The sequence below is a fragment of the Xenopus tropicalis genome, chromosome 6 (assembly GCF_000004195.4).
Source record: "Xenopus tropicalis strain Nigerian chromosome 6, UCB_Xtro_10.0, whole genome shotgun sequence".
NCBI classification, from domain to species: domain Eukaryota; kingdom Metazoa; phylum Chordata; class Amphibia; order Anura; family Pipidae; genus Xenopus; species Xenopus tropicalis.
The window spans coordinates 144,690,331-144,709,603 of NC_030682.2; the positions used below are offsets into that span (position 1 = coordinate 144,690,331).

General features: G+C 42.0%; 1 protein-coding gene across 1 annotated transcript in view; it reads left to right on the top strand.

The window, feature by feature from the left end:
- Positions 1–18,730, top strand: part of khdrbs3 (KH domain containing, RNA binding, signal transduction associated 3) — an 84,282-nt gene extending 65,552 nt beyond the window's left edge. Inside the window, exons 7-9 of the mRNA XM_002932217.5 lie at positions 3,252–3,334; positions 14,416–14,474; positions 18,119–18,730. Coding sequence (XP_002932263.1) covers positions 3,252–3,334; positions 14,416–14,474; positions 18,119–18,210 — 234 coding nt within the window. The 3' untranslated portion in view covers positions 18,211–18,730. The remainder of the gene's footprint in view (positions 1–3,251; positions 3,335–14,415; positions 14,475–18,118) is intronic.
- Positions 18,731–19,273: the final 543 nt, after the last annotated feature.

Consider the following 19,273-nt stretch of genomic DNA (forward strand, 5'->3'; position numbering starts at 1 on the left):
TAAACCAGTCAAGTCTCCTTCCCCTATGGCGGAAACAACGTGTGCCTGTCCATCAGCTTTCATATTATCTCGTGCAAAGAACTGGGAATGTATGGGGTGGCCATTTCCCTGGAGATTTTACATTTATTAAAGATAATAATTTCACAGAGGAACCTCAATCAGTTTGTAAGGAAATGGTTACTAGAACGAGGGCGAGTGGGCCTACGGGGAACACAGTAGTGCTCAGCAGTAATCCCTGTGTGTTAGTGCTTTCCTGAGAAGGTTACTTACAATCCTGTCGGGCCATTTGTCATAGCCAAGTGTATTCCTGCTGTGCCGACTGTAATAAAACAGGGTTCGGCTGAGATGTTATATGGGCTGTCAGAATCCTGTCCCCGTTGGCAACTCCATAAGTGCAGTCAGTATTGGCAATCAGTACAGTTAGTGGAAGGGTTATCCCATTGTCACCGAGCATTGTCTAGGCATGAACGAGCACCGGGGGGCCCTTTGTTATAGCTATGGCCATTGGTTGGCATCATTTGTGATACCTGCCCCCCCTCTATCTTTATTTAGGGGCACTAAAGGCTGCAAAATGAAATCAAAATGTGCAGGGCCCAATGCATCTGAATGTAGGTCTTTCATCACTCTTGGGTGTTAGCGGCAGATTAATTAAATGCCTAAAGGAAGTAGCCAATCAAATGTTCTGGACTGAGTAGCTTTGATGGATGGATATTTAAATAGATGAATGGCCAGTAGGCATTTTTCATTTGTCATTATAATGTAATTGTGTTTGTAGCAATTCATTAGAATCCCGCAACACTGGTGCTTTATATAGTTCCCTATAGTAGAACATAACTCTAACAGTTGCTCGGGGGCCCCCCAGCTTATAACAAGGTTACACGGATACGCGAGGGTACCAGACATTGAATCCTAGTTCCAGGGATATATATATATATATATATATAGGACAGCTAATTAGTGTTCACCTCAAACCTGACCCTAACGTTCCTTCTGGCTGGGAGACCAATATAGACATTGTCCAGGAATCCCATCCTTACTGTCCCTCAGGTGGCCTCCCATCTACTTTAACTTTGAGAGGCAGAAGAGGTTGATGAGGGCAAAGATCTGACTTTGTGACATAGGACTAAGGTCCAGACCATATTCTGCCCTGGGAATACCTCTTCAGTCATCCTTTGTAGGCAATACCCTGGCATTCTACACTTTGCTTTAGTCCTCTAGCCTCCCAAGCTCAACCCAAGGTCAACCGACCTAAGTACTAGAAAATGGACTTGTTCCCTATAATAATTCCATTGCCTATTTAGCTGAAGAATCTGCAGGTTCTTTATGAATAAATGATTATTTTGGTAGAATACTCCTTGTCTAATAGTATGGTGTTTGCTGTACATCTATGTGTCTATCTCTATAGGACTTCTGTTGTGGTACAAGGGAGATGAATATGGTTAGAAATGCTGCATATAGTATTAAAAACTTACTATACCAGTAATGCAGGCCTTCATAGTTGTCCACAGCATCTCCACATGTTCTGACCTTCTTAGACCATCCTTTGTGTGTCAGTGGCACTGCACATGCTCAGTAATCTCCGGGCAGCTGTTGGGAAGCTGAGCTTAGGGGTTGTCACAAACCATCAAGCAGAAGGTGAGACTTAGACATAGAAGCTGATGCTACAGGGCTAATTATTACATTCTGATGCTAATTGCACTGGTTTCAGAGCTGCCGTGGAATTAGAATCTGGATTAATTACTAATCAGCCTTATATTGTGACATTTATATCCTGTATATACAGTATATTGTGAGTGGGTCCCTAAACTCAGGTAAGTGACAGGAGCACAAGGCATGTACTGGGAATCCGCAAGAAGATGGGGGGCTACTGGGGTAGATACACAAAGTGAATACAACATTGTAGGTCAATTTTTTATGACTTTCAAGTCCCCCATTGTTGGACACGGTGCAGTGTTTCCATGTAACAGACACAGGGCAGCGGGGACTGAAACGCGCTCCGGGTGATGCAATATGGAAAGAAATGCTAAAAATGACTGCAGTGACGGTAGCACTTTGTATAGTTTCCCTGGTATAACGTGTCCCTCGGATTTTATTGGACGGCATAGTTTAGTCATCATGAAATTAGAGAGTCGGGGAGCTTGAATATAGCAGTGGAACAATGGATAGACATAAACGGGTGAGAATAATAACAGCAAACATGAACTGCCTTCATCTGCAGGCAACAGGGCAAGAACATGTAAATGAATGTAAAAGCACAGTGGCACAGCGGGTAGCACTTCTGCCCCGCAGTGGTGTAGTTCAGTTGTGCCCAGGGCAGTGGTGTAGTTCAGTTGTGCCCAGGGCAGTGGTGTAGTTCAGTTGTGCCCAGGGCAGTGGTGTAGTTCAGTTGTGCCCAGGGCAGTAGTGTAGTTCAGTTGTGCCCAGAGCAGTGGTGTAGTTCAGTTGTGCCCAGGGCAGTGGTGTAGTACAGTTGTGCCCAGGGCAGTGGTGTAGTTCAGTTGTGCCCAGGTCAGTGGTGTAGTTCAGTTGTGCCCAGGGCAGTGGTGTAGTTCAGTTGTGCCCAGGGCAGTGGTGTAGTTCAGTTGTGCCCAGGGCAGTGGTGTAGTTCAGTTGTGCCCAGGGCAATGGTGTAGTTCAGTTGTGCCCAGGCCAGTGGTGTAGTTCAGTTGTGCCCAGGGCAGTGGTGTAGTTCAGTTGTGCCCAGGCCAGTGGTGTAGTTCAGTTGTGCCCAGGCCAGTGGTGTAGTTCAGTTGTGCCCAGGCCAGTGGTGTAGTTCAGTTGTGCCCAGGGGAGTGGTGTAGTTCAGTTGTGCCCAGGGCAGTGGTGTAGTTCAGTTGTGCCCAGGGCAGTGGTGTAGTTCAGTTGTGCCCAGGGCACTATCTGCAGGGAGTTTGTATTATTTACATATAGAACCCAACGCGTTTCGAAAACCCATTGGGCTCTTCATGTAAATAATACATTAATCAAATACTAGTTTGGAGTGCCCTGCTTTTCTACTAAATTCCATATAACTAGGGGATCTTCCAGGGGACCCCCCCGGCAGTGAGCACCCACTCTGTTGACTATTATACTGACGGATCACAAGCCGAGCACATTGGGGAGGCATTTATTATGTTTTAGTGGTATCTGGAAAGCAACAGACTGCACAACGTAAAGCGACCGGCACACAATGGAGTTGCCGCTGTACGTAATGGAAGGGCCACGCTCTGTACAGACGAATGGCTAATTTGTGGCAACTTTCCCTTTTTCAGGATTACGACGACGGCTACGGCACGGCTTACGATGAGCAGAGTTACGACTCCTACGACAATAACTATAACTCACAAGGACAAAGGTAAGGAGAAACCCCGTTATTCCTGTACACTCAGGGGCATTACAAAATGTAAAAGGTGTTTTTTGGCACTTTTAATGCAGTGCATGTGGGTAGAAACACATAGACATGATGGAAGCATGGCATTACTGTGTGGCGTTCCCGGCTGTAATGTCAAGGTTTCTTTAGCGGTTGGCATTATAGGTGCCACTGATTTGCCCCTTGGGTACCAATGTTGTTACTGACTGTGCCTGCCGGAAATAGTGGAAGTAATGAGAAAAACTTTGTGCTCCGACGTGTGAAATGTGCCAAAATGCCCATTCAATTGAATGGAGTTAAAGAACTGTTTTTTATTTATAAAATCAACCTGATCCAATCATAACCCCCTCCCCTCCCAACTTGGACCCAACCTGACCCAACGACACATCATTATTTATACACCTGTATCTGACCTGCCCATCTCTGACATCACCAGAGGGGGTGGGGGCAGAAAGTGGGTTGAGTTCAGCCACTACAGTCCAAATTAGGACAAGAAAGGGTTAAGGAAAAAAAAAATTCAACTTTTGTGTTAATGTGACCAAAAGTCACATCATTTCAAGGATTCATCAAAATCCTGCTGAAAAAGGAAGAATCTTGGCTGAATCCTGGATTAAGTGCATCACTAGTTTTGCAGTTTTGAACCCATCCACCCCATGGGTCCAGTGGCTTTTGGGCCATTCCTCTGCCCTAAATAACATGCCCTATAGCAGGCGGTATATACAGGGCTGGCTGTGCTGTATTGTGCCAATCTGGCCCCACCATCTGACATTATGGGACACTATCTGGGCCTGTCAGGGTCGGACTGGGCTGCTGGGACACCGGTAAAAATCCCGGTGGGCCCCGGCTCTAGTGGGCCCAGACCCGACCCTTGCCAGGCGCTCCCCCTGCCCAACCACTCCTTCCCTGACTCGTTCACTTTACGCGCTTGGGGGAGGACGTCGGGTGGGGGGCCCTGCGAGGGGGGTTGGGGGGGACTATGGGCACCTGCAGGGCCCATGTATTCGGGAGCCCCTGTGGGCCCTTCACCCCCCAGTCCGACCCTGGGGCCTGTGTACTAAGAGTGTAGGGGAATTATAGCTCAGCCCAGACACCCTTTATCTTCACTAGTCCTATAGGGCCCAGCAGTGTTCTCTCTTGGAGAACGGCAGGAGTTAAATCCCCCTATTTCCCATAGTGCTTCATGCTGAATGTCTACACTCTTTTGGCTCTGACCCATACAGTTTTGGCAGTCTCATTTTTCATACATTTATATAATTTTCAACGTGTTGTAACCTCCTGAACTCACGGTGTAAGAGCCGTACAGACAATAGTGCAATGCCCAATGGGGAAAGGCTGCGTCCCTGCCAACATCCTATCACTGGGAGTCGGTATCGCGGCTGCCAACTCCAGCTGATGGAGATGTTACACCCTCCGCCTCACAGCTGTTTGGAAGCCCACTCCTCGCTCTTGGAATCCGATGACGGTTACATTTGTAGGGCCGTGGCTTTGGCCTCCCTGTTGTATCAACAGCCGCCCCCCTACGAGCAGCATCTGCAGCGAGAAGCGTTTATCTTGCGACTGCAGACTGCTTATTTTATTGGCCGAGAATTGAAAATCCATAATCACGGTGCAGCGTCGTTGTCTCTCGCAAGAGAACCGAGATTTATTCTCAAAATGAAAATCTATTTTAATTTCATGGTCTCGCTGTTTCAAGTCCTACATCTACGAGGCTTCGGAGAACTTCGCCTTCCATCGTGTTAATGATGCACCGAGCACATTTGCACTGGGAAATAGTTGCTTAGTGTTGGCTTGTAGGTGGATGTGGAAATGTACCGCGGGCAGTGGCTCGTTCTTATTGTTTTTCTACTTGTGCTGAATGTGCGGGGCTTTGATTTTTGGCATGATGGAAAGTCCTACTAGATCAGCCTCCATTCCCATTGAGCCCCCGACACATACCCACAAGCCCTTTCATAAGGGAAAGTCAAAGACTCCATGGACGTAGCATGCCTGATGCAGATTTACCCTTCATATCCGTAGAGGTTTATTGAGAGAAATCATGTGATCATTCCTGGGTCGACATATAGGGGTCATTTCTTTATACCCAGGATGCAAGTGCAAGAACACTAAGGGGCACCCATGTAAGGAGACCAATTATCTCTATGTTGCATTCTCTCAGCACTTTTGTAATGGGCATATGGGGTTATGTAATAAAAGACTCTAAGTTTGCCCAGGTGGAGTAACCCACAGCAACCAGTCATCAAGTAGTATTTATAGTCACCTGATTAAATGCAAACATCTTATTGGTTGTTATGGGTTACTGCTCCTGGGAAAACTTAGTGCCTTACATTACATATAGGGGAAACAACCTAATGCTGTAGGGCAGAAGCTCCCAAAGGATCTCCTTTCCCCCCTATGGTGGACACAAAGCAGCGGATTTGGGTGCCAGCCTGTGTTAAATTTCTTCTTGTATTCACGTATTGTTGGTCCTTAAGGTGGCCACGGGCCGATTTTAGCTGCCAATATTGGTCCTTTAGACTGTTTCGTGTATGGGCATGAAGTCAGGAAGGAATTTTTTCCCCTCTGTGGCTAATTAGAGAGGCTTCAGATGGGGGTTTTTTGCCTTCCTCTGGATCAACTAGTAGTTAGGCAGGTTATATATAGGCATTATGGTTGAACGTGATGGATGTACGTCTTTTTTCAACCCAACTTACTATGTTACTATGTTAATAAATTACTTGTGGGCCCCTTTATTTACATAGGTGTTAAACTGTACATGTGTAGTTATCCATAGGGGCAAATGTGGTCTTGCCTTTTATTTTATATCATGTAATTACTAATTCTAATTTCTGATTGGTTGTTGTGGGGTTACTAGTAATGTGCTTGGAAGAGGGAACGTCTGAATAAGCTATAGACTCGTTCCTACTTTGTTTCTAATGTATACAGGGTTAATGGGGGGAATTGTAGGTAATTGACTTTGGTTTAAATCCGTAGGGTGGTACAAGGAGGGGCCTCCCATATAGCGCCATGGCGCCTGTCTGATGTACGCCCCAGATATAGCTTTGTTTGTCAGCTCACGTTCCCCCTTCTCTAGAATGCCTAAGATTTATAAAAGCCAGCCTGGAAATACCTACACTGTATGGAAGAGGAGCTCACCGGGGAGCTGAACTACATCATTTGGCTTTGGCACCGCCATCTGCTTAATAGCAGCGAAACAACTGCAGAGGTACTTATGATCGGCCATTCATTGCACTGACAGATGCTGCCGCCTTAACGTGTCAGGGAAAGAGTCCTGTCAAGAGAACGGATGGCGCGGCGCAAGGTTGCAAGGAACCAAATGAGTCCGCCGTTGATTTTTCATCTTGTTAATGATCGGGAATTTTGTTTACTCGTCTTAACTTTGTTTTGGAGCATATGTTTTAGCGGGCTAATGATTCGGAACTGATACGGAATGCATTGGATCCGAGTGGTGCTGGGGAATAAGTTGGCGTCTTCTTAATAAAGATGGTGGTATTTATAGTTCCCTTATGCACTCACAAGCATGACCTTGGATAGAGCAAAACACAACATTGTGTATACTGTATCTCTGGGTATGTGCCATATGCAGTCCCAAAGCATAATACATATTGAATTGTGTGTCCCTAAGGGCAAGGGGTTGTTTTTCTTTACAAGTGTCACCAGATTCCTCCAGCCCTTTGCTACAGTATGTTTGTCGTTGGATCTCTTTTTAAAAACGTATGCAGAGACATTTTCATGGGAATGGGGCCCATCTATCATGAGACTGGGTGAGGATCGAGGCCCAGTGATCCCCAACCAGTGGCTCGGGCGCAACATGTTGCTCTTCTACCCCTTGGATGTTGCTCCCAGTGGTCTTAAAGCAGGGGCTTATTTTTTGAATTCCTGGATTGGGGGCAAGTTTTGGAGGCATAAAAACCAGATGTACTGCAAAACAGAGCCTCCTGTAGGCTGCCAGTCTATATAGGGACTGCCAAATAGCCAATAACAGCCCTTATTTGCCACCCCCAGGAACATGTTTTATGCTTGTGTTGCTCCCCAAGTCTTTTTACATTTGAATGTGGCTCTTGGGTAAAAAAAGGTTTGGGATCCCTGATCTTTCCTCTGCTGGCCCTCCTGCAGCGTTGGCAATTATCCAGCTGCCTTGGAAGGTTGGTTGGAAGGTGGAAGGTTGGTTGGAAGGGGGTATCTTTTAAAACAGGATAATGTACAATCTCTTCTTGCTCTATCAAATTACTTTCACCCACCCCTTCTTGGCTCTTGAGCCAGAGAGGTAAGTGGACATTAGGAGAAGCCATAGGAGGACCAGGTACTGCATCTACTGGCAACGCCCCTGATCTTAGCTAATGAAGAGTTGAATTTTGGGTTCCACTATCATTGTTATGTAAGCAGTATGGTAGTCTGGACCTGTATTGAGCATCTTTAGTTGTAAACAAACTTTCCAGCAGGTTGTTTGATGCGGTTTATTTGGGATATATCACAGGCATGACCAGATTTAGGATGCTTCTCTCAAATAATGTCTTTTAGTCTTCCGTTGACTTCAGTAGTTCAATTTCATACCATAAAAGTAGTTGAAATTAGCCACTGAATATATGTAAGGCTCATTTATACACAAACAAGTGCAAATACAACACTAAGCTCTATTTTTTGCACCGAGGATGCCAAGTACAGGCCTCTAGGGACCCCTGGAGTTAAGTGTCTTGAGGTGGTTCTTCAGGGTTCCTTGGCATGTTGTGTATCATTTTATCACCACTATTGATGGCGCACACAAGATATTTCTTTCTAGAGGCTTATTATTGATTGTCTTGGCAAGAGAAGGGACACTAGGAGACCCAGCCAGCCTGGGTTAATCTAGGAAGCTAAAAAACTGGCCTCTATATAATTTGAACATATATATACAGCCTGCTTGTTATTTTTTCAGAGAAGCAGAATGCGTGTTACAAGCCACTGTCTTCATTGCGTTCATCTATCTCCATCTGTCACCGGTGACACGGCAGTTTGTAGCAACACTGATGGCTCAGCTTTATATGAGAGAGGAACTCTCTAGTGCAGATTGTGACACCGCCACTTGTTCTCATTAGTAATACAGTAACACTGAGAATTTCATGCAAGACCTTGTACTGATACAAAGGGTGAAAACCAAAAACATATCTTTCTTGGCTTTTTGACAGTCTTGGAGGCACAACTCATTGGGTTTGCTTCCATTCGGTGGTATTTGTTGAGGTTGTTAAGTTCTTACAGCCATCAGCACTAAATGCTGGCTTCAACTGCAACTAATACCTTCTAACTGTAAAAAAGACTCTCTAGCCTGCTAATTTTTCCTTATATCTACAGGTATGTTCATTCAATAAATACCCAGAGTACTAATTTAACATTGATGAAAATATGACTTGAGTATGAATTAATGCCAGTTCCATCCCTATCCCCAATAATACTCACAACCACAACAGCTTGGGTGGAAAGGCCACAGCTTGATTTATTACAGGGACAGCACATTAAATTATCTAACCAAAACAGACCAACATCATTATAACATATAAATTGAAGAGCATGTTGACATATATGTAAAACCAAAAGCTTCTGAAGGCAGCATATAATTAGCAATAGCTTGCAATAAATTGACATTAACCAAAACCCAGTCTAAAGCTTAAGGCCTCCTTGCCCCTAAGCCTAACCCCAAGCCTATTCAACACTAACCCCACATTAACACTACTGACTCCTTTCTGGCTACCTTATTGGGGGCAGAACAGCCCTATTGGGTTTATTTAATGGTTAAATGATTCCCTTTTCTCTGTAATAATAAAACAGTACCTGTACTTGATCCCAACTAAGGTATAATTACCCCTTATTGGGGCAGAACAGCCCTATTGGGTTTATTTCATAGTTAAATGATTCCCTTTTCTCTGTAATAATAAAACAGTACCTGTACTTGATCCCAACTAAGATATAATTACCCCTTATTGGGGGCAGAACAGCCCTATTGGGTTTATTTAATGGTTAAATGATTCCCTTTTCTCTGTAATAATAAAACAGTACCTGTACTTGATCCCAACTAAGATATAATTACCCCTTATTGGGGGCAGAACAGCCCTATTGGGTTTATTTAATGGTTAAATGATTCCCTTTTCTCTGTAATAATAAAACAGTACCTGTACTTGATCCCAACTAAGATATAATTACCCCTTATTGGGGGCAGAACAGCCCTATTGGGTTTATTTAATGGTTAAATGATTCCCTTTTCTCTGTAATAATAAAACAGTACCTGTACTTGATCCCAACTAAGATATAATTACCCCTTATTGGGGGCAGAACAGCCCTATTGGGTTTATTTAATGGTTAAATGATTCCCTTTTCTCTGTAATAATAAAACAGTACCTGCAATTGATCCCAACTAAGATATAAATAATCCTTATTGGAGGCAAAACAATCCTATTGGGTTGAATTAATGTTTTATTAATTTTTTAGTAGACTTAAGGTATGGAGATCCAAATTACGGAAATACCCCTTATCCAGAATACCCTTGGTCCCGGGCATTCTGGATAACGGGCCCTATACCTGTACTATAATGTCTGACCTACAACCCAACTAGTGTCCCTGTTGGTCCCTCAGTCATGTCCCTTTTTGCTCTACCTGCCCCAGGCTCCCTACATAGGGCTTCAACACCTAAAGGGGCATTGACTTATGCTCCATTTTTTCAATTTGGGTTTTTTACTCCACGACCCGATTTACCCCCCCCCCCCCCCATCTTTAGCACAAATAATGATGCTTTATAGGACTTCATTGTTTTAAATAGCATAACCATGAGGATATATTGCAGTAAAAGCCCCCAGAATTCCAGCCCCACAATAACTGCCCCTACAGATGCCATTTTACTGTATGCTCCTGCCCAACTCAATGTAAATCCTATGCTCCATATGCTTCAGGCACTGTACCTTTTATTCAAATAAATAAATGCAAATGTCTAAATATAGTTGATAATTATCGCCTGTATCTTGTTGGAACCGGGAAGCCGACTCTGTTAATGAATCTGATAATGGTGGCAAATATTTAATATGAGAACGTTTTCAGCTGCTGACTTGCGGCGCCTCCCCGAGCTCTCTGGTCCGACAGGGTGAGATCTGGAAATGACACTCTCTTCAGAGGAGTTTTTGGCATCTCTAATATGAAATCAAATGAGTTTTTTTGTGCTTTTGCACACTTTTGAGCATGTGTTTGGGATTCTGACAGGCTTAATAGGAATGAAATTGGGGCTCAGGTGCAGTAATCTTCCAGCTTGATAGAATTCGGCACGTTCCTACCAAGTGTCAATTTCACTCGTCACCATCAAACCTTAAAATAACATACGGCCAACCTAAAATAACTCTTGAGAGGAGATATATTGTCATGTGTGTAAAAGAAATGGGCACGCGGGAATCAATAGAATTTCTATTACTCAAAGTGACGTTCTACACATGCATTGAGGGGCAGATATCAAACTGGAGAACCCAGACGGCCAGTAACACGTTCCTGACTATCAGTAATGTTTATCAGGGCAAGACTAAACTAAACTGAAGAAGATCTACAGGCCATTCGTAAATGAGGCCAATGCTAATGGGTTATAAGCCTCCAGGTCCAAAGGGCATATTCAGCCTTCAAATTACACAGTAAAAATCCTGTAACAAAATCAACACATCAATAAATATATAAATCAATACACATACCCCAAGGTGTGTCCAGAGCAGATCAGTAAGATGCTCAGTATATGTTTGACTTTAGCAAAATAATATTAACGTTGGTCTTGGTCTCTTGTTGGGTAAGAGGAAACTCTACAGTCCTAACACATTCCTCTTGATGTTTTCATGACCTGGGTTAATTTACTGGCTTTCCATTTTCTCTTCAGAGCTGGTCTTAAGGATTCCCAGAGTTGGGCTAATCGGGTTAATTAAGATAGAATATTACATTTTGGTGGGATGCTGTTCTTGCATCTTCTCTTGATGCATCCCTGGTATATTTATCTCTAGCTTCTGCTCAGTAACTGTTCCTTGTTATTCACTCTGTAATGCTAAGGTCCAAAGGGCATATTCAACATTCAAATTACACAGAAAAAATCAACACATCAATAAATATATAAATCAATACACATACCCCAAGGTGTGTCCAGAGCTGATCAGTAAGATGCTCAGTATATGTTTGACTTTAGCAAAAGGATATGAACGTTGGTCTTGGTCTCTTGTTGGGTAAGAGGAAACTCTACAGTCCTAACACATTCCTCTTGATATTTTCATGGAATTAACATGACCTGGGTGAATTGACTGGTTTTCAATATATAAATCAATACACGTACCCGAAGGTGTGTCCAGAGCAGATCAGTAAGATGCTCAGTATATGTTTGACTTTAGCAAAAGGATATGAACGTTGGTCTTGGTCTCTTGTTGGGTAAGAGGAAACTCTACAGTCCTAACACATTCCTCTTGATATTTTCATGGAATTAACATGACCTGGGTTAATTGACTGGTTTTCAATTTTCGCTTGAGAGCTGGTCTTGAGGATTCCAAGAGTTGGGCTATGGTTAGAGTTGGGCTAATCGGGTTAATTAAGATAGAATATTACATTTTGGTAACAAAAACAAAATCAACACATCAACATCAACACATCAATAAATATATAAATCAATACACATACCCCAAGGTGTGTCCAGAGCAGATCAGTAAGATGCTCAGTATATGTTTAACTTTAGCAAAAGAATATGAACGTCGGCCTTGGTCTCTTGTTGGGTAAGAGGAAACTCTACAGTCCTAACACATTCCTCTTGATGTTTTCATGACCTGGGTTAATTGACTGGCTTTCCATTTTCTCTTCAGAGCTGGTCTTGAGGATTCCCAGAGTTGGGCTACAGTTAGAGTTGGGCTACGGTTAGAGTTGGGTTAATTAAGATAGAATATTACTTTTTGGTGGGATGCTGTTCTTGCATCTTCTCTTGATGTATCCCTGGTATATTTATCTCTAGCTTCTGTTCATGGCAGTAACTGTTCTTTGTGATTTACTCTGTAATGCTAGAGGCATTACATCTCTCAGCAAATGTCTCTGCACTCTATTTCTGAATTACATTATTAATACCCAGGGGTGCTACATGTTTCCAGAAATCCCTGATTGCAGCGGTTCCTTTTCTATGGACAATAGAAGGGTTATGTGTAGCACTGTAATATGTGTACTGTGATCCTTCATCCACATCGACAGCGAGTCCTACAGCTTCTGCATTTCAGCTGGTATTTCTTTACTTTAGTAGAGAAGGCAAAGTACAAGTGTTTTTTCCTACAATAGACCTCTGGTATGAAAATCAGCACTGTGCGAAAAGAGACCAGTAGCCACCTTCATACTTTCCGACCCAATAGTGTCTATGGTTTATTACAACAATCCCTTGAATTAAACACCTTTCAGGCATGGATGATCCTTTTTTTTTTACTTCTTTAAGAAAATACCTGCAGATGGAGCCACGGCTGGCCCAAATGATTTCTTGGGATATCCGATATTTTCTAAGCAGAATTCCTAGGGTTAATTTGCTCCAGATGGCCGACAAGAAGATGAACTTTCATGGAATACTTATTCCAAACGAGTCCAACATATGTTCAGGCATTTCTTTATAAAATAATAAACAAAGACCAGTCGATAAGACCATTTTAGGCCATTTTATACCATACTAAGGGGGAGATTTATTAAGACCCGAACGGGTCCGAACGCGCCGAGCGGATTCGCGCCCCGATTTTTTCGAGCGGCCACGGTGTTTTCGCGCAGGCACATGAAAAAGTCATGCGCCCGCCCGATTTTTTTGAGCGGCCGCGGCGTTTTCGCACGGGCGCACAAAAAAAAGTAATGCGCCCGCGCAAAAAAATCGGGAAGACTCTGTCGCTGTTTGCAATGGTTTGGTACGAAAATTACGTGACTTTCGGATCGCCAATACGATTTTTTCGTGACTAATATGATTTTTTCGTGACTAATACGATTTTTTCGTGACTAATACGATTTTTTCGTGACTAATACGATTTTTTCGTGACTAATACGATTTTTTCGTGACTAATACGATTTTTTCGTAAGCATTTTCGGGATATTTGCGATCTTCAGAAATTTTCGTTTCCAATCCGAATTTTTCCCATTCGGGATTCGAACTCGGGTTTTGATAAATCTGCCCCTTAATGTTAACTCAAAGGTTAGCAAATGAACCCTAAGGATAACTCAGGGAATAATTTAAGATAACCATTGCTCCAGTTATATTACTCGTTTATTCTTTCTAAAGCCCAGAACTGGTCTTTTACCCCATCACTGTACTACTTGGCCCAGACACCACCAACCAAATCCCCCCCCTTCAGTCAGTCAGCACAGTTCTCTATCCAATCACCACCCTCCAGTTGCATCCTTGTTATACCCCAGGCATTTACCTTTATGCCTACCCCTAGTTTCAACCCTGGACATAGTACTATGGCATTATTAATGCAATTTTCAGTGTATATCAATACTGTTTTAGTTCATAGAACTTTCTAAATAGGCCCCTTAGGTGCTATGGGAGGTTTTTTATTTTTTTATGGTTTTTTAATTTTCAAAAAGCTTTTTGTTCAGCAGCTCTCCAGTTGTTGCTTTCTGGCTAACAGGGTCCAGTTTACCCTAGCAACTAGGCAGGGGTTTAAATGAGAGACTGGAAGATTAATAGGGAATAATAAGTAATTACAACAAACAATAACATTGAAATACTGTAGTAGCCTCCAGAGCAATAGGGTTTTGGGTGCAATTGTTCAGGGACCTATATATCAAAGCTGGAAGGCAAATAATTCAAAAACTATACAAAATAAAAAATGGAGACCAGTTGATAAGAATAGGGCATCCTATAACATAGTAGAACTTGACCACCCCTTTAAAGCTTTATTGCTTGAGGCGCTATGACGTGAGTCCTTTTACGTGTGTATATTTATTTTTATTAACCATAAACTATTTCCTTTCAATACTGGATTTTATTCTGAGATTTTGTGTAAAAACACTACAACCTCCTCTACACAACGAAAAAACTGTATTTTGAGTTGAGTGTTTTTGTTTCTTTTTTTTTCCAGTACAGCAGATTACTATGATTACGGACATGGTCTCGGGGAAGATTCCTACGACTCCTATGGTGAGTATGCCGGCTCTTCTTTACTTTAGAAAAACATGCAAAATATGTATTTGCTATCAGATTTCCACATAAAGGGACAATAAATCAAGTTTCTAACATCTCCACTCTCTGTTTACCTTATGGAAATATTAAGATATGAGGTATTGATAGTGACAGTCCTGTTACACAGTTTTCCTTAAGACTTTACGTTTTTGCAGATTTCGTTTTCCATTAGAAATCCATTACCCCGAGAGAAGCACTCGTTTTACCTGAAACATAGATATTTGATTCAAAAACATAGATATTTTGGAGCAAAAGCTGTTTCTGTTGCCTTGTTCTAGATCAGTGGTTCTCAACCTTCCTAATGCCGTGACCCTTTAATACAGTTCCTCATGTTGTGGTGACCCCCAACCATAAAATTATTCCTAAGTCCATCGGAAATATGTGTTTTCTGATGGTCTTAGGCGACCCCTGTGAAAGGGTCGTTCAACCCCCAAAGGGGTCCCGACCCACAGGTTGAGAACCGCTGTTCTAGATAGAATGCTTATAAGCAATGTGCAACCGCATCTTAAAGAAACAGTTCCGTGTAAAGTAGACAGACTGCGCAAAATAAAAAATATTTGTAATCTATAAAGGCTGGAGTGGGCAGATGTCTAACATAATAGCCAGACGTAACAGTCAGGTCTGTCTATTCTACCCAATTTAATTTTTACACTGAACTGCTTCTTTAATAATATGTTGGAGATGACTGAGAGTATTTTTTTTTTTTTTACGAATGTCCCACTTGAAATATTTTTGAACATTTAGTTACATTAATCATAGTGATATGTAGGGCAACTGCCACTCCAGGTTTGCTTGATTGGGGATCTTCCAGGCAGTACTGCTGTTCATGCTGGATTGTTCATACCGATGAATGCTGAGATGGTCGTTTACCATTACGAAGGCTTCTCTTAGCCGTATCTCTGCTATAAAGTCTATATGACAAGCTGTCCAGGCTCACTTTTTGTCCTTCAGCAACACTGATGGGGTTAATTAGTAAGGGGAGTGTTTTAAATTAATTTCTGTTCCATAACAACTAGGGACACACCGAATCCTGGATTCGATTCGGGATTCGGGCCAAATCCAGGCTTTTTGTGAAGGATTCGGTTTCGGCCGAATATGCTAAGCATTCGGAAAGGGTTAGGGGAAACATTTTTTGACCTCTTTTGATCGGTTCAGGATTCAGCAGAATCCATCAGGGTGAGTTGGGGGGTTCGGCCGAACCCAAGTGGGTGCATCCCTAAACAACAGAATCAATTCCGCCAACTGCTCTCCCCTGAGTCTCCCACAAGGCATGTGACCATTTGATTTAATGGGATGACTTAGCCGAGCAAAATATACTTAGATGGCCAAATAGGCAGATCATTTGCCTGTCTGGTTAATAAATGCCCTGATTCTAATCAAGCACGGGGGGTAAAATATAAGGATCTGCAAATGATCATATACAAACACCCATAGGATTATTATTTGAACGAATTGACTGTTTTCTGAGCAAAGTCTGATCTTTAATGGGCTTATATTCAGGCAAAGGATGTCAGTCAACTTTAGAATCTAAGGGGGCCATTTACTAACCATCAGATTTTTTTTTCAATTCTGATTTTTAGCGCTAAAAAGAAACTCAAATTTTTCGAGATTTACTATGGGGCACATTTACAAAGGCACGAACGCTCCGAGCGTATTTTTGCCGATTTTTTCTGGCGTCCGCACGACTTTTTCGTACGGAGCACGACTTTTCGTACAGCGCACGACTTTTTCGGACGTTTGCACGAAAAAATCGGAAAGGTTTTACCACTGTTTACAATTGTTCGGTACGAAAATTTCGTGACTTTCAGATCGCCAATACGATATTATCGTGACTAATACGATTTTTTCTTAAGCATTTTCGTGATATTTGCGATCTTCCACAATTTTCGTTTCCAATACGATTTTTTCCCATTCGTGATTCGGATTTGTGGATTAGTAAATGTGCCCCTATGTGTCAAAAGAGCTAATAATCCGAATCCGATAAAACTTGCCGAGTTCATGTAGAAGTCAATGGCAGACGTCCCTTCACTTTCCTGCCAGATCCTTCTTTTATCTCAAAGCTTTAGAGTTTTTGGATATTTGAAGCTGGTTTTTGTGCGACAGTTCACAAAAAGTTGCGGTTTTGGATCAACAACTCGGAAAATTTGAGTTTTTTGTGACTTTTCCTCACACGGACTATTCCTATAGGACTCTCTTTAGTAAATGTTAGACATTTGAGGAAATGAGTTTAGTTTCATTTTTTTTTTATTTATTTTTTTAATCTAAGATTACGATCTGGTGTGGTGGTTTGTAAAATGTATTTTTATTTTAAAGGGAAACTATACCCCCAGAATGAACACGTAACCAACAGACAGTTTATATTATGTTAAGTGGCCTATTAAAGAATCTCCCCAAACTGGAATATATATATCAGTAAATATTGCCCTTTTACATCCTTTCCCTTGAGCCGCCATTTAGTGATGGGCTGTGTGCTCCCTCAGAGATCAGCTGACAGGAAGTGATGCAGCTCTAACTGTAACAGGAAGTAGTGTGGGAGCAAAAGGCAGAACTCTGCCCATTCATTGGCTGATGGGGCCTAGCATGTATGTGTGCCTTGGCTTGTTTGTGTGCACTGTGACTCCTATGATCCCAGGGGGCGGCCCCTAGTACTTAAAATGGCAGTTTCCTATTTAGGATTACCCAATGGCACATACTGCTAAAAAAGTATATTTTTATGAAAATGCTTTATTTAGATGAAGCAGGGTTTTACATGAGCTGTTTATGCATTGTTTGGGGGTATAATTTTCCTATAATACCAAGAGGTTTGCATTTATTTTTGAATAACTGACGCCTTGCTGACCTTTTTGGGTGAGAAACCTGAACAGTTCCAAAGAGTCAGTCATTGACTTATGAGAGGGCCGATTACTAAAAATTCGTATTTTGGCGTATTTTCTACAAGATTTTGCGTTAATTTGTGACAATTTTTGCAACAAAATCGTTTTTGTCGCAACGAGTACAAAAGTTTCGGGTCCATTCAAGCTTTGGTATGGTGACTTTCCTTGGGCCGGGTTGGAGCTGCAGAGTGCCATTGAGCCCTATGGGAGACTTTCCTCGGGCCGGGTTGGAGCTGCAGAGTGCCATTGAGCCCTATGGGAGACTTTCCTTGGGCCGGGTTGGAGCTGCAGAGTGCCATTGAGCCCTATGGGAGACTTTCCTTGGGCCGGGTTGGAGCTGCAGAGTGCCATTGAGCCCTATGGGAGACTTTCCTTGGGCCGGGTTGGAGCTGCAGAGTGCCATTGAGCCCTATGGGAGACTTTCCTTGGGCCGGGTTGGAGCTGCAGAGTGCCATTGAGCCCTAGGGGTGACTTTCCTTGGGCCAGGTTGGAGCTGCAGAGTGCCATTGGGTCCTATGGAAGTCAGAAAGTTTTTTTCGCGCCATTTATGGTCGTTCGGATACGATATTTTCGTATCGTAACATTCGTAACATTTCCGCACATCAGAAATTATCATTCAGTATACGAATTTTCGCAAGTCGTACTTTAACACAATAGAAAGTCGTACATTGATAAATGAGCCCCAATGTGTACGTTTAGATTACAGTAGTTGCTATTTCTTTTCATCAGGGCAAGAAGACTGGGCTAACTCGAGGCACAAAGCACCACCCGCAAGAGCATGCAAAGGAACCTACAGAGAGCAGCCATATGCAAGATACTGATTGTACAGTCTGACCTTGTGAATTATCAAGTCTCCTCCAGCCCTGTATACTGTTCAAAGTAATTTTTTTCTATGAACACTCCCTTTATATTAAAAACGTGCTAATTCTTTAAGTGGATGGACTGAACCAACTATTTTTTTTTTTTTTTTTTTGTTTTTTTTTTTTTTTTTGACCAAATTAAAAAAAAAAAAAAAAAAAACGAGTTGTAATATGACATTGTTATTTTTTAGTCTGTATTTGAAAATAGGTGGTCAAAAGGATGAACTTAACCTTGATTAACTAGCGTTAAACAAGTTTAGCGGTCCTAAATCTGTTAATCCATTCTTTTAACATAAGCGTAATATTTTTTATTTCACTGGCTACCGTTCTCTTGTAAAACCTGCATAAGGAGCAAAACTACAAATGCAAATAACGTGGTATCTTTTTGTAACGAAAGTCATGAAATGTACAATGTAGTGTTGAGCAAAAACAAAAAATTTACTGTTGCTTAATACTAAATAAACTTTTGAAATTAAACGCATTGTGTGTGAAACCGTAATTTTATGCATTATTTAAAAAAAAAACAACAACAAAAAACGATAAATAGTCGTAAACAGGAAAAAATACTCTTTAACGTTGATATTTATAAAAGGTTTACGTTAAACGTGGTGCAGTTTTTTTTATAAAATATTGGTATAAACTTAAATCTACTCTATTTCCTTGGCTTACCGTAGGTCTAATGGTTTCGCAATTAACACCAACCAATCAAATCTGTTTAAAAATTGGTTTTAAACTAAAAAAAAAAAAATTCGCTGGCAATTCAATGTGACTAGTTTGATCTTGTTGAGCGTTTTTTCACTAGTGCCACTTTGGAATTTATAAGAACTTTGGTTCCTTAATGAGAACGCCGTACCGTGGTGGGCGGAGTTAAGCTTATAAAGACTCTCTGACTAATTGAGGTCGCTTTCATCAGTGGCAGAGGATGTGTAACCCTTAAAACGATCATCATTTGCAAAGGTAAATAAATCCAAATAAGATTTTCTAATATTCTCTTAATAGCGATAATTAAAAGCAGGTGGGGGTA